Raw genomic sequence first — 14,563 nt, forward strand, 5'->3', positions numbered from 1 at the left:
TATATATATATACTTTTTCAGATTCTTTTCCATTGTAGGTTATTATTATTTTGAAAGTGACTAAGGTTCTATGTGACACTGTGGTTCTAGTGTGGATGAAAGTGTCTGCATCTCTGCTTTTAGATAAGACTGCATGTGTCTATGTATATGCATGCAAGTGTATGTATATTTGTGTTTATGTTATGTCACCTGTATTTCTGGGATTGACTGTGGCTGTGTATAGTATGACTGAGTGCTTCATATCAGCCCCCAAAAGTCTAACTGCCTGGCTGATGTATCAGAATGAAAGGTTAGAAGCTTAGTTCTAACTCTGACTCAAGATTGGACACATTAAATGGATTTGTGCATGGCAGAGAACCAGCAGAGAACATTTCTTCTGATAAATGTGCTAAGTTCACAGCTCAGTGTATTTTCACAAACTGAAAGTACCCATGTAATCAAGAAACAGAACATTTCCTAGAAGCCTTCCTCCTCTGCCTTACTAGTCACTGATCCCTACCTTAAGAGAAAACATTATCCTGGCTTCTAACAGCATAGATTAGTTTTGCCTGATTTTGTACTTTATATAAATGAAATCATACAATATGTACCCTTTGTGTCTCGTTTCTTTCTGCACCGTATTTGTGAGAGGCATCCATATTTTCATGTATAGTGTTAGTTTGCTCATTACCATTGCTATATAGAATTCCATTATATGAATAAAATATCATCTACCCATCCATTATAGTGTTCATGGACATATTGACTGTTTCCAGTTTGGGTCTATGAACATTCTAATAAATGTATTTTGGTGAATTCTCATTTGTTTTTAAACACAGTTCATAGAGGATGGAAAGTGACAATGGTGAAAACAGAGACACAGGGAGAATTAGTGACCTGATTTGGGTACCGAGTGAGTCAGTGGCTCATTCGGGCTACTGATGCCTGTTCCCTAATTTTTGGGCCAGAGTATATTCTTCTTTCTACATTGCTGAAGAAAATGGATCCAGATTTCTCTTCTGAAGAAAGTGATACACAATTGTCAGTACAAGTGATTTTTAACTTTGCCCTCCAAATTCCAATGTGTAGAGATCCTTGAACACTTGTTGAAAGGAAACAGGTAAGGCAGAGATTCTAGGCTAATCGGTTTTTGTTTTCTCAGTCACTCAGTCTGGCTCTTGCCTCTTTACTTTTCGAGACACATGCAAAGTCCCTTTGTTCTCTTTCTTCTATACCGACAGCTATTCATTTGCCTGTTTCCCAGAGTAATGTGGGCGATGGAGCCAGGCCATCTTCTATGGGCTCTGCTGTTCGTGCAACCCTTGTGGCCCCGACTGACTGATGGGGCCACTAGAGTCTACTATCTGGGCATCCAGGACGTGCAGTGGAACTATGCTCCTAAGGGAAGGAATGTCATCACGAACCAGCCTCTGGACAGTGACACGTAGGTTTAATCTCTTGTGGAATTAAAGATGGAGTTAGGGAGGGGCACTCTTGAGGTCAATAGGTAGCTCTTGAAGACCTTTCCCCAGGGTGTGGCTGCACTCAGCTCCTGATCTCTCTGGACCATAAGCCCAGTGATACATTTCCTGAGAAGACAACTAGTTGACTCAGGAGCCAGTATCCCATATGGAGTTCGCTTTTCCACAGTGAGATGCCTAAGTATTTTTAGGGTCCTAAAGGTCATTCCATATTGCCTTGATTCTAAGGTGATATCCACAATGCTCTTTTAATAATAGGTATTTAGCTTTTAAGCAAGAAAAAACATGATATATATACAGTGTTTGTAAGATGTGTGTAGTATATGTATGCTGCCATAGTTCAGTGGAACTATACTGATTTAAGATATGTAAAAATGAGAAAAAATAAGATCAGCCTTACAATCAAGGAAATAACAGCAACAGCTATCACTTATGTAACACTTTGTGACAGGTACTGTACTAGAAATTTATATACTTTGTCCCACCTAATTCTTACAGAAATTTTAGGAGGTGAGTATGAATATTCTCATCTTATAGATGAAAAAACTGAGGCTCAGGGAGATCAAATGACTTGCTCAAGTCCAAAAGCTAGTAAACAGACAGCTAGGATTTGAACCTTGGTAATGTGGATGCAAAGCTGGTACTCTTCTCACCATTCTGCCTCTCACAGATCCTACAGGGTTAGCCTTTCTTTTTTTTTTTTTTTTTTTTTGCGGTACGCGGGCCTCTCACTGTTGTGGCCTCTCCCGTTGCGGAGCACAGGCTCCGGATGCGCAGGCTCAGCGGCTATGGCTCACGGGCCCAGCCACTCCACAGCATGTGGGATCTTCCCGGACTGGGGCACGAACCCGTATCCCCTGCATTGGCAGGCGGACTCTCAACCACTGAGCCACCAGGGAAGCCCAGGATTAAACTTTCTTGATCTTAGAGCTTTGCAGGTGTTCCACAAATACCCACTGAAAAAAATAGAATTTATGTATTAAAAAATCTTTTGTGATCATGAATTGATTTGTCTCTCCAAAGCCTCAAAGTTTTCCAAAGTTGACTGTAACATCTCAGAGCTCTCTAGGAAGAATTAGAGTAAGAAAAACAGCTCTCTTTTTTAACAAACCATTTTTCTACTCATCTAGTTTTGGAGTCACAGAGTCTGTATTAAAAGTATCTTTGAGGGATAACTTTGTTATCCCCTTCTCCAATACCTTGAAGTAATAGTTAATATTTATTAAGATTTTACTATTTTCCAGGCACTTTTCTAAATTCTTTATGTATTTTAATTATTTTAGTCACCAGTAATAAGTGATACCATGGTTATCTCCATTTTACAGATGGAGAAATTATGCATAGAGAAGTTAAGTAACCTGCTCAAAGTCCTACAGATTTGGAAATGGCAATATTGGCATTTAATTGAAACTCTCTGGCTCCAGAGTTTGTGAACTTAACCACTATGTTATAAGACTTCCCATATACAGAAGGGCAACACTAAGTTAGGCCACCTGGATAAGGAGTTGATCACTTAAAAAGAGTCTGTCCATAGTTGGTTGCCTCCACATTATTATATATTAGGATTTACTGAGTGAAATTGTCTATTTTGTAGGTTAAAATTGCTCAAATATCAGCAAATTCATATGGCTTAACTTAATACTTCTCATTGTCTAACAATTAGATTCTAACGTAAAGATTTCATGTTTTGATCAGTACAATCCCATTTCCTCTTGTTTTGCCCTAAACAAAGATGGGCACATTTTGATCAGCCACCTCTGGAAAAAGGCAAAATTGTGGCTTTCTCTTTCCTTCCTTCCCAGAGTAGCTTCCAACTTCCTGAAGTCTGACAAGAACCGAATAGGGAGCAGCTACAAGAAGACCATCTACAAGGAATACAGGGATGGTTCATACATGGATGAAATGGTTCAGCCAGCCTGGCTGGGCTTCCTGGGGCCAGTGTTGAAGGCTGAGGTGGGAGATATTATTCTTATCCACCTGAAGAATTTTGCCACTCGTCCCTACACAATCCATCCCCATGGTGTTTTCTATGAGAAAGACTCAGAAGGTAAATCAGCCCATCCTTTTTCCCCTACCTGCAACAAATATCGCTTTTCCTTTACTGCCATCTGAGGGAGAGGAGCTGGGAATGAAGATAGTGTTCCTTTTTGATCTGAAGTGTCAAGGACTCTCCTCAGAGAAAATATGGCTGGGTACTGTTATCAGTTCTGCTATTCACACACTGTGTCACTTTGGACAAGTCACTGTCCCTCTCTGAACCTCAAATTCTTCATTAAGAATGTAGAGATTCAATTTACCTTTTATCACAAAGAACTACTTGAATGGCATTTCTGTAAAATATTTGACTGTGTTTTGAAAAGAGAGGAGTGTTCTGTGAATGTAAGGGAGCATTATTCTTGTGCCACAGTCTTCCAAAAGGCCCATTGTTTTTCTTAAGAGGGAGATCGGTTTACTCATCTGTATCTCCTACTATCCCAGGCCCAATGGCCTATAGTACTGACACAACGGTGAGTGAGGGGAATAGAGAGCAAACTCAGAAGGTCTTGACTTGACCATTAACTCCCTGTGGACAAGTTATTTTTCCTCTGTTTTCTCTTTCATAACATGGGAATAGGTCAATTGATCACTAAGTTGCCTTTAAATGGAAATTCTGTGATTGTCTGCTTTCTGTTTTTCAAAGTGAGTGCTTGAAGGAAGGGAATATTTTCTTCTCTCTTGCCTCCATGTTATCGGCTTTGCACTAGAGCCTTACTAGGTTAGGCTGTGTAGCACTTTCTATGGTCATAGCTCCTTCCCCAAGGGCTGCTAGCATTCTACCCACTGTTGATTTGAGGTCTAGGTTTCTTGGCTAGATATTACCTGAATCTGTGCCTTCCTTAGGTTGTGAGGAACACTGTGCTGAACTTTAGAACTCTACCTTCCACAAGACTGGAACTAGGTATTCCATACGTCCCTCTCCTGGCTTCTACATCTGCCAGGCTCCTTCTCACTCACCCTGGGACTAAACATATGCAATTCCATTTTCTAGGATCCTTATATCCAGATGGTTCCTCTGGCTGGCTGAAAGCTGATGACTCTGTTCCCCCGGGAGGCAGCCACATCTACAATTGGACCATTCCAGAAGGCCATGCACCCACTGATGCTGACCCAGCGTGCCTCACCTGGATCTATCATTCTCATGTAGATGCTCCACGAGATATTGCTACTGGCCTCATTGGACCCCTTATAACCTGTAAAAGAGGTATAAGCCCCAAATGTGAGCTGTGAGATACAGTTTGGGATATCTAGGGGAAGCAGTGATATTGTTGACTCACCCACATATTAAGCAGCAGGCTGGGGAGTGTTAATTTAGCACCCTAGTTTATTAACAGGAATAAATCCTGCCAAACTCCCTTTTTCACTGTTTTTTCTATTTCACTACGTTTTTTCTAAAAACAAACAAAAAACAGAAACAAAATACTTAAAAACACTTTGCTACTTTCTTTTTTTCTTATTTTACTTAAAAAACTCGAATTAGTAATGATGGATGTCAAGTTACATAAGACTAAGGTATGTGTTAATAGCCTGTTGGATAGGATTGAAAGTGTAGTCATCAAAATTTGGGGAGGATTGTGGGTTTCGTTTGAAATATGGTATGTTTAAGGTGTAGTTAGGCCTGAAGACCTGTGTGTTACAGGAGTGTGTTTAGATCAAGGCCCTGAGTTGAGAACATAGGCAGGGATGGTGGGAAGGAATTATTCTAGATCCTATGTACCTCATCTTCAAGTCACAGGCTCAACTGAATTGGTGGTTTCATGTGGAGAATTTAGAAATACATATTAGCAGCAGAAGGCTCTACCTACTTTTCTGTTGCTGATAGACTCTTAAGGCCCCTCTCTTTCTATGCTTTACTTATCAGTACCCCTTACAGCTAACTTTTGCTAAATAAAGGGTTTTTTTTAACATCTCTATTCTAGTATAACTGCTTTACAGTGGTGTGTTAGTTTCTGCTTCATAACAAAGTGAATCAGTTATACATATATATATGTTCCCATATCTCTTCCCTCTTGCAACTCCCTCCCTCCCATCCTCCCTATCCTACCCCTCTAGGTTGTCACAAACGACTGAGCTGATCTCCCTGAGCTATGTGGCGGCTTCCCACGAGCTATCTATTTTACGTCTGGTTGTGTATATATGTCCATGCCATTCTCTTACTTTGTCACAGCTTACCCTTCCCCTTCGCCATATCCTCAAGTCCATTCTCTAGTAAGTCTGGGTCTTTATTCCCAACTTACACCTAGGTTCTTCATGACTTCTTTTTTTCTTAGATTCCATATATATGTGTTAGCATATGATATTTGTTTTTCTCTTTCTGACTGACTTCACTCTGTATGAGAGCCTCCAGATCCATCCACCTCACTACAAATAACTCAATTTCGTTTCTTTTTATGGCAGAGTAATATTCCATTGTATATATGTGACACATCTTCTTTATCCATTCATCTGTTGATGAGCACTTAGATTGTTTCCATCTCTGGGCTGCTGCAAATAGAGCTGCAATGAACATTTTGGTACAGGACTCTTTTTGAATTTTGGTTTTCTCAGGGTATATGCCCAGTAGTGGGATTGCTGGGTCATATGGTAGTGCTATTTGTAGTTTTCAAAGGAACCTCCATACTGTTCTCCATAGTGGCTGAACCAATTCACATTCCCATCAGCAGTGCAAGAGTGTTCCCTTTTCTCCACACCCTCTCCAGCATTTATTGCTTCTAGATTTTTTGATGACAGCCATTATGACCGGTGAGAGACGATATCTCATGGTAGTTTTGATTTGCATTTCTCTAATGATTAATGATGTTGAGCATTCTTTCATGTGTTTGTTGGCAATCTGTATATCTTCTTTGAAGAAATGTCTATTTAGGTCTTCTGCCCATTTTTGTATTGAGTTTTTTTTGTTGTTGTTATTGAGCTGCATGAGCTGCTTGTAAATTGTGGAGATTAATCCTTTGTCAGTTGCTTCATTAGCAAATATTTTCTCCCATTCTGAGGGTTGTATTTTGGTCTTGTTTATGGTTTCCTTTGCTGTGCAAAAGTTTTGAAGTTGCATTAGGTCACATTTGTTTATTTTTATTTTTATTTCCATTTCTCTAGGAGGTGGGTCAAAAAGGGTCAAAAAGGAGGTGGGTCATAGAGTGTTCTGCCTATGTTTTCCTCTAAGAGTTTGATAGTTTCTGGCCTTACATTTAGGTCTTGAATCCAGTTTGAGTTAATTTTTGTGTATGGTGTTAGGGAGTGCTCTAATTTCATACTTCTACATGTACCTGTCCAGTTTTCCCAGCACCACTTATTGAAGAGGCTGTCTTTTATCCACTGTATATTCTTGCCTCGTTTATCAAAGATAAGGTGACCATATGTGCGTGGGTTTATATCTGGGTTTTCTAACCTGTTCCATTGATCTATCTTTCTGTTTATGTGACAATACCATACTGTCTTGATAACTATAGCTTTGTAGTATAGTATGAAGTCAGGGAGCCTGATTCCAGCATTTTTCATTCTCAAGATTGCTTTGGCTATACGGGGTCTTTTCTGTTTCCATACAAATTGTGAAATTTTTTGTTCTAGTTCTGTGAAAAATGCCAGTGGTAGTTTGATACAGATTGCATTGAATCTGTAGATTGCTTTGGGTAGTAGAGTCATTTTCACAATGTCGATTCTTCCAATCCAAGAACATGGTATATCTCTCCATATCTTTGTATCATCTTTAATTTCTTTCAGCAGTGTCTTATAATTTTCTGCATAAAGGTCTTTTGTCTCCTTCCGTAGGTTTATTCCTAGATATTTTATTCTATTTGTTGCAGTGACAAATAGGAGTGTTTTCTTAATTTCACTTTCAGATATATCATCATTAGTGTATAGGAATGCAAGAGATTTCTGTGCATTAATTTTGTATCCTGCTACCTTACCAAATTCATTGATTAGATCTAGTAGTTTTCTGGTAGCATCTTTAGGATTCTCTATGTATAGTATCATGTCACCTACAAACAGTGACAGCTTTACTTCTTCTTTTCTGATTTGGATTCCTTGTATTTCTTTTTCTTCTCTGATTGTTGTGGCTAAAATTTCCAAAACTATGTTGAATAAGAGTGGTGAGAGTGGGCAGTCTTGTCTTGTTCCTGATCTTAGTGGAAATGGTTTCATTATTTCAACATTGAGGACGAAGTTGGCCGTGGGTTTGTCATATTTGGCCTTTATTATGTTGAGGAAAGTTCTCTCTGTTCCTACTTTTACAGGGTTTTTATCATAAATTGGTGTTGAATTTTGTCAAAAGATTTCTCTGCATCTATTGAGATGAACATATGGTTGTTCTCCTTCACTTTGTTAATATGGTGTATCACGTTGATTGTTATGTGTATGTTGAAAACTCCTTGTATTCCTGGAATAAACCCCACTTGATCATCGTGTATGATCATTTTAATGTGCTGTTGGATTCTGTTTGCTAGTATTTTGTTGAGGATTTTTGCATCTATGTTCATCAGTGATACTGGCTTGTAGTTTTTTTTGTTTGTGACATCTTTGTCTGGTCTTGGTATCAGTGAGATGGTGGCCTCATAGAATGGGTTTGGGAATGTTCCTCCACCTGCAATATTTTGGAAGAATTTGAGAAGGATAGGTGTTAGCTCTTCTATAAATGTTTGATAGAATTCGTCTATGAAGCCATCTGGTACTGGGCTTTTGTTTGTTGGAAGATTTTTAACCACAGTTTCAATTTCAGTGCTTGTGATTGACATGTTCATATTGTATATTTCTTCCTGGTTCACTCTCAGTAGGTTGTGCGTTTCTAAGAATTTGTCCATTTCTTCCAGGTCGTCCATTTTATTGGCATAGAGCTGCTTGTAGTAATCTCTCATGATCCTTTGTATTTCTGCAGTGTCAGTTGTTACTTCTCCTTTTTCATTTCTATTTATCTGAGTCTTCTCCCTGTTTTCCTTGATGAGTCTGGCTAATGGTTTATCAATTTTGTTTATCTTCTCGAAGACCCAGCTTTTAGTTTTATTGATCTTTGCTATCATTTCCTTCATTTCTTTTTCATTTATTTCTGATCTGATCATTATGATTTCTTTCCCTCTGCTAATTTTGGTTTCTGTTGTTGTTCTTCTTCTTTCTCTAATTACTTTAGGTGTAAGGTTAGGTTGTTTCTTTGAGATGTTTCCTGTTTCTTAAGGTAGGAATATATTGCTATAAACTTCCCTCTTAGAACTGCTTTTGCTGCGTCACATAGGTTTTGGGTCGTTGTGTCTCCATTGTCAATTGTTTTTGATTTCCTCTTTGAATTCTTCAGTGATCTCTTGGTTATTAAGTAGTGTTTCATTTAGCCTCCATGTATTTGTATTTTTTACAGATCTTTTCCAGTAATTGATATCTAGTCTTATAGCATTGGGATTGGAAAAGATTCTTCATATGATTTCAATTTTCTTAAATTTACCAAGGCTTGATTTGTGACCCAAGATATGATCTATCCTGGAGAATGTTCCATGAGCACTTGAGAAAAGTGTGTATTCGGTTGCTTTTGGAATGAATGTCCTATAAATATCACTTAAGTCCATCTTTTTAATATATCATTTAAAGCTTTTGTTTCCTTATTTATTTTCAGTTTGGATGATCTATCCATTGGTGACAGTGGGGTGTTGAAGTCCCCTACTCTGATTGTGTAACTGTTGATTTCCTCTTTTATGGCTGTTAGTATTTGCATTATGTATTGAGGTCCACCTATGTTGGGTGCATAAATATTTACAATTGTTATATCTTCTTCTTGGATCAATCCCTTGATCATTATGTACTGTCTTTCTTTGTCTCTTGTAATAGTCTTTATTTTAAACTCTATTTTGTCTGATATGAGAATTGCTACTCCAGCATTCTTTTGATTTCCATTTGCATGGAATATCTTTTTCAATCCCCTCACTTTCAGTATGTATGTGTCCCTAGGTCTGACGTGGGTCTCTTGTAGACAGCATATATATGGGTCATGTTTCTGTATCCATTCAGCCAGTCTGTGTCTTATAGTGGGAGCATTTAATCCATTTACATTTAAGGTAATTATCAATATGTTCCTATTCCCATTTTCTTAATTGTTTTGGGTTTGTTATTGTAGGTCTTTTCCTTGTCTTGTGTTTCTTGCCTAGAGAAGTTCCTTTAGCACTTGTTCTAAAGCTGGTTTGTTGGTGCTGCACTCTCTCAGCTTTTGCTTGCTTGTAAAGCTTTTAATTTCTCCATCAAATTTGAATGACATTCTTTCTTGGTAGAGTAATCTTGGTTGCAGGTTTTCTCCTTCATCACTGTAAATATGTCCTGCCATTCCCTTCTGGCTTGCAGAGTTTCCGCTGAAAGATCAGCTGTTAACCATATGGGGATTCCCTTGTGTGTTATTTGTTGTTTTTCCCTTGCTGATTTTAATATGTTTTCTGTGTATTTAATTTTTGATAGTTTGATTAATATGTGTCTTGGTGTGTTTACCGTTGTTCATCGTTGCTTTTTTCCTCTTTAGTTCTTCTAGGTCCTTGTTAAATGTTTCTTGCATTTTGTCTATTCTATTTCCAAGATTTTGGCTCATCATTACTATCATTATTCTGAATTCTTTTTCATGTAGACTGCTTATTTCCTCTTCATTTTTTACGTCTGGTGGGCTTTTACCTTGCTCCTTCATCTGCTGTGTGTTTTTCTGTCTTCTCATTTTGCTTATCTTACTATGTTTGGGGTCTCCTTTTCACAGGCTGAAGGTTCGTAGTTCCTGTTGTTTTTGGTGTCTGTCCCTCATGGCTAAGGTTGGTTCAGTGGGTTCTGTAGGCTTCCTGGTGGCGGGGAATAGTGCCTGTGTTGTGGTGGATGAAGCTGGATCTTTTCTTTCTGTTGGGCATGTCCGTGTCTGGTAGTGTGTTTGGGGATGTCTGTGGCCTTATTATGATTTTAGGCAGCCTCTCCGCTAATGGATGGGGTAGCATTCCTGTCTTGCTAGCTGTTTGGCATAGGGTGTCTAGCTCTGTAATTTGCTGGTCCTTGAGGGAAGCTTGGTCTTGGTGTTGAGATGGAGATCTCTGGGAGATTTTCGCCATTTGATATTACATGGAGATGGGAGGTGTCTTGTGGACCAGTGTCCTGAAGTTGGCTCTCCCACCTCAGAGGCACAGCACTGACTCCTGGCTGGAGCACCAAGAGCCTTTCATCCGCATGGCTCAGAATAAAAGTGAGAAAAAGTAGAAAGAAAGAAAGAAAGAGGATAAAATAAAATAAGATAAAATAAAGTAAATTTATTTAAAAAACTAATTATTAAGGGAAAATTTTTTTTAAAAAGTAAAAAAAAAATCATACAGAAGGATGGAATCCTAGGATAAATGGTGAAAGCAAAACTATACAGACAAAATCTCACACTGAAGCATACGCATACACACTCACAAAAAGAGGAAAAGGGGAAAACATAATATATCTTGCTCTGAAAGTCCACTTTCTCAATATGGGATGATTCGTTGTCTATTCACATATTCCTCAGATGCAGGGTACATGAAGTTGATTGTGGCGGTTTAATCCACTGCTCCTGAGGCTGCTGGGAGGGATTTCCCTTTCTCTTCTTTGTTCGCACAGCTCCCGGGGTTCAGCTTTGGATTTGGTCCCGCCTCTGTGTGTAGGTCGCCTGAGGGCGTCTGTTCTGTGCTTAGACAGGATGGGGTTAAAGGAGCAGCTGATACGGGGGCTCTGGCTCACTCAGGCTGGGGCGAGGGAGGGGTACGGCTGTGGCGTGAGCCTGTGGCAGCAGAGGCCAGCATGACGTTGCAGCAGCCTGAGGCACTCCGTGCATTCTCCCGGGGAACTTGTCCCTGGATTACCGGACCCTGGCAGTGACGGGCTTCACAGGCTCCCAGGAGGGGAGGTGTAGTTAGTGACCTGTGCTTGCACACAGGCTTGTCAGTGGTGGCAGCAGCAGCCCTAGCGTCTCATGCCCCTCTCTGGGGTCAGCGTTGATAGCCGCGGCTCACGCCTGTCTCTGGAGCTCCTTTAAGCAGCATTCTTAATCCCCTCTCCTCGCACACCAGGAAACAAAGAGGGAAGAGAAAGTCTCTTGCCTCTTCGGCAGATCCAGACTTTTTCCCAGACTCCCTCGCGGCTAGCCGTTGTGCACTAACCCCTTCAGGCTGTGTTCACACCGCCAACCCCAGTCCTTCCCTGCGATCTGACCGAAACCCGATCCTCAGCTCCCAGCCTCCGCCCTCCCCGGCATGTGAGCAGACAAACCTCTGGGGCTGGTGAGTGCCAGTTGGCAATGATTCTCTCTGCAGGAATCTCTCCGCTTTGCCCTTCACACCCCTGTTGCTGTGCTCTCCTCCGTGGCTCCAAAGCTTTCCCCCTCAGCCACCCACAGTCTCTCCACGAAGGGGCTTCCTAGTGTGTGGAAACCTTTCCTCCTTCACAGCTCCCTCACACTGGTGCAGGTCCCATCCCTATTCTTTTGTTTCTGTTTTTTCTTTTTTTTAAACCCACCTAGATACATGGGGATTTTCTTGCCATTTAGTAGGTCTGAGGTCTTCTGCCAGCGTTCAGTGGGTGGTCTATAGGAGCAGTTCCACGTGTAGATGTATTTCTGACTTATCTGTGGGGAGGAAGGTGATCTCCGCATTTTACTCTTCTGCCATCTTCCTCTGCTTCCAAGAAAGAAGGTTCTTAAAGGCTCTTTTCTTACTTTCCCTAGGAACCCTGGATGGGAATTTCCCTCCTCAGCGGCAGGACGTGGACAATGATTTCTTCCTCCTCTTTAGTGTGATAGATGAGAACCTTAGCTGGCATATCAATGAGAACATTGCCACTTATTGCTCAGACCCTGCCTCAGTTGACATAGAAGATGAGACCTTTCAGGAGAGCAATAGGATGCATGGTAAGGTGGGAGTATGTGGCCACACTATGACAGTAAACATTGATGGAGGGTCTCCACTGGGCCTAGCATTTGGTGGATGTTTTCACATACCTTGTTCCTTTTAATTCTCACAAAGACCGTGAGTAGTAGATGGTTTTCCCGTTTCACTCATGAGGAAACCGAGGCTCTAGGATTACACAGAAAATAAATGGCACAGCTAAAATTCCAACCCTGGTATGTCTGACTGCGTAGGCTATGCTCTTGCCATTAGGTATCCTGCTTTCTAAAGTGGAATAGCCCAGGTTGTGGACTCCAAAGTCATATACTATATGCTCAGGTCACTTTGGTGAGGATTGTCTACTGATATAATTAGTGAACATTTCTTTGTTCTAAAAAGGATGCAAACTGTTAAAATTACACATTTTGTAGAGAAAATAAATGACTTCCCATAAGGAAGTTGACCATCTTAATTAAATTTAAAACAAACTAAAGGCACGAAAGCCTGGGGCATGGACAGAGAACTGAGTTTAGAAATGAAAGTAAGTGATTTTGCTTTCATTTATTTTTGGGAGTGATTTACTTGGTGACAGAGGTGGGCACAAAATGAGAGAGTCCCGAGGGGAGGTGAAAACTCAGAGGGAAGATGCAAAGTATGGCTTGGACAGCTCAAATTTCCCTTAGTTTTAAACCAATTGCTTGTAATAACTATGATAATTAGTTAGCTAACTTGACAGCTGTCCTGTGGAAATTTCAGGAAATTGGCTTAGATGGAAAGAAAGTTTGTAAAATAAACTCCATTTCTTAGAAAGCTTCCTCAGATTTCTGGGTTGGAATCCTGGCTCTACCACATAATAGATTTGTGGTCTTGGGAGAGAAGTAACTTTAGCTCTCTGAGCTTTGATTTTCACATTTTTTTACATAATAACAGTGAATTCTGCCTCTTTCCCAGGGATGTTTGTGAGATTTATATAAGATAATACATATGGTCAGCACAGTGTGCTCTTTGAATCCTCATCTAAATGTTATCTATTATTATTGTCTGATGGTAAGGCCTCTCTCATTGGGCTGTCCTTTCCTAACTCTGATATTTTCTTTTGCAGCAATCAATGGCTTTGTCTTTGGAAACTTACCAGATCTGAGCATGTGTGCACAGAAGCGTGTGGCCTGGCACTTGTTTGGCATGGGCAACGAGGTAGATGTCCACACAGCTTTCTTCCATGGACAGATGCTGACCATCCGAGGCCACCGTACTGATGTGGCTCATATCTTTCCAGCCACTTTTGTGACTGCTGAGATGGTACCCCGGGAACCTGGCACCTGGTTAATTAGCTGTCAAGTGAATAGTCACTTGCAAGGTGAGATCCAACATCTCTGATCTTTCAGATATAGGACATAGGTGGCAGTGATGATTATCAGGAGGCTGGGTTTCTGACTTGGAGACATAAAATTGGTCTTTCAGGTGAGATAGTTGGATATAAATGATGAAACATTAGACTAGAATTCTGGGATTCCAGGTTCTTTCCTGGCTCAGCCATTAAATTGCAAGTTGACCTGGGGCATTACTCTCTGAGTTTCATCTTCCCCATCTCTAACATAAGGTGGTATAGGAATGGATGAGTGAACTTTTAATCTGCCTTTTTTTTTGCTCAGAATTCTAAGGAATTAAGACCTGATAGTATTTGCTGCTGATTGAACAGGGAGTGAAGGAGTAATTAGTTAAAGAAGAGTAAGGCTTTTTCAGGAGATCATGGAGTATTGTGGGCAAGTAGTGACACTCTAGTTAGAATCCAACAGCAATAGGTTTAGAAGGTTTGGTTTTTAGAAGAAGAATGGTTGAGGTAATGGCCCTGTGCAGTGAGAAACATCAGAGGAGCAGAGGAACCTATGAGACAATGGAAAGAGCATTAGGTAGGTGATTAGAAGGTTCAAGTTGTCTCAGCTCTGTGGAAAACTGAAGAAATCACTATGTGATTTTGGAAAAATCGCTTCCCACTATCAAGTGAAAGTCATGAAAATGATATGTGAGTATGTGAAAGTGGATTTGAGTAGATGAGGAATTATAGACTGGTGGGATATTGATTCTGTAATGGTAAGTTTGACCCAATAGGAGCCAGGTATTCATGTTTCATTGTCCAGGGTCTGCCCTCAGTACCAGATGTACCTGGATAAGAGAGTATGAATGTGGATGGAGGTTAGGGATGCAGTGCAATAGTGAAACAAACATAAG

General features: G+C 40.3%; 1 protein-coding gene across 4 annotated transcripts in view; it reads left to right on the forward strand.

The window, feature by feature from the left end:
- The window catches only part of HEPH (hephaestin), a 93,728-nt gene that overhangs the window by 5,476 nt on the left and 73,689 nt on the right, over positions 1–14,563 (forward strand). For 3 of the 4 annotated variants that reach the window (XM_024755234.1, XM_024755235.1, XM_024755237.1), the window contains exons 2-6: positions 1,221–1,423; positions 3,263–3,507; positions 4,489–4,701; positions 12,175–12,357; positions 13,437–13,691. In XM_024755234.1, coding sequence (XP_024611002.1) covers positions 1,221–1,423; positions 3,263–3,507; positions 4,489–4,701; positions 12,175–12,357; positions 13,437–13,691 — 1,099 coding nt within the window. The remainder of the gene's footprint in view (positions 1–1,220; positions 1,424–3,262; positions 3,508–4,488; positions 4,702–12,174; positions 12,358–13,436; positions 13,692–14,563) is intronic. The other variant, XM_024755236.1, reaches the window with a different exon arrangement.

The sequence above is a fragment of the Neophocaena asiaeorientalis genome, unplaced genomic scaffold, assembly GCF_003031525.2.
Source record: "Neophocaena asiaeorientalis asiaeorientalis breed wild unplaced genomic scaffold, Neophocaena_asiaeorientalis_V1.1 scaffold1003, whole genome shotgun sequence".
NCBI lineage: Eukaryota > Metazoa > Chordata > Mammalia > Artiodactyla > Phocoenidae > Neophocaena > Neophocaena asiaeorientalis.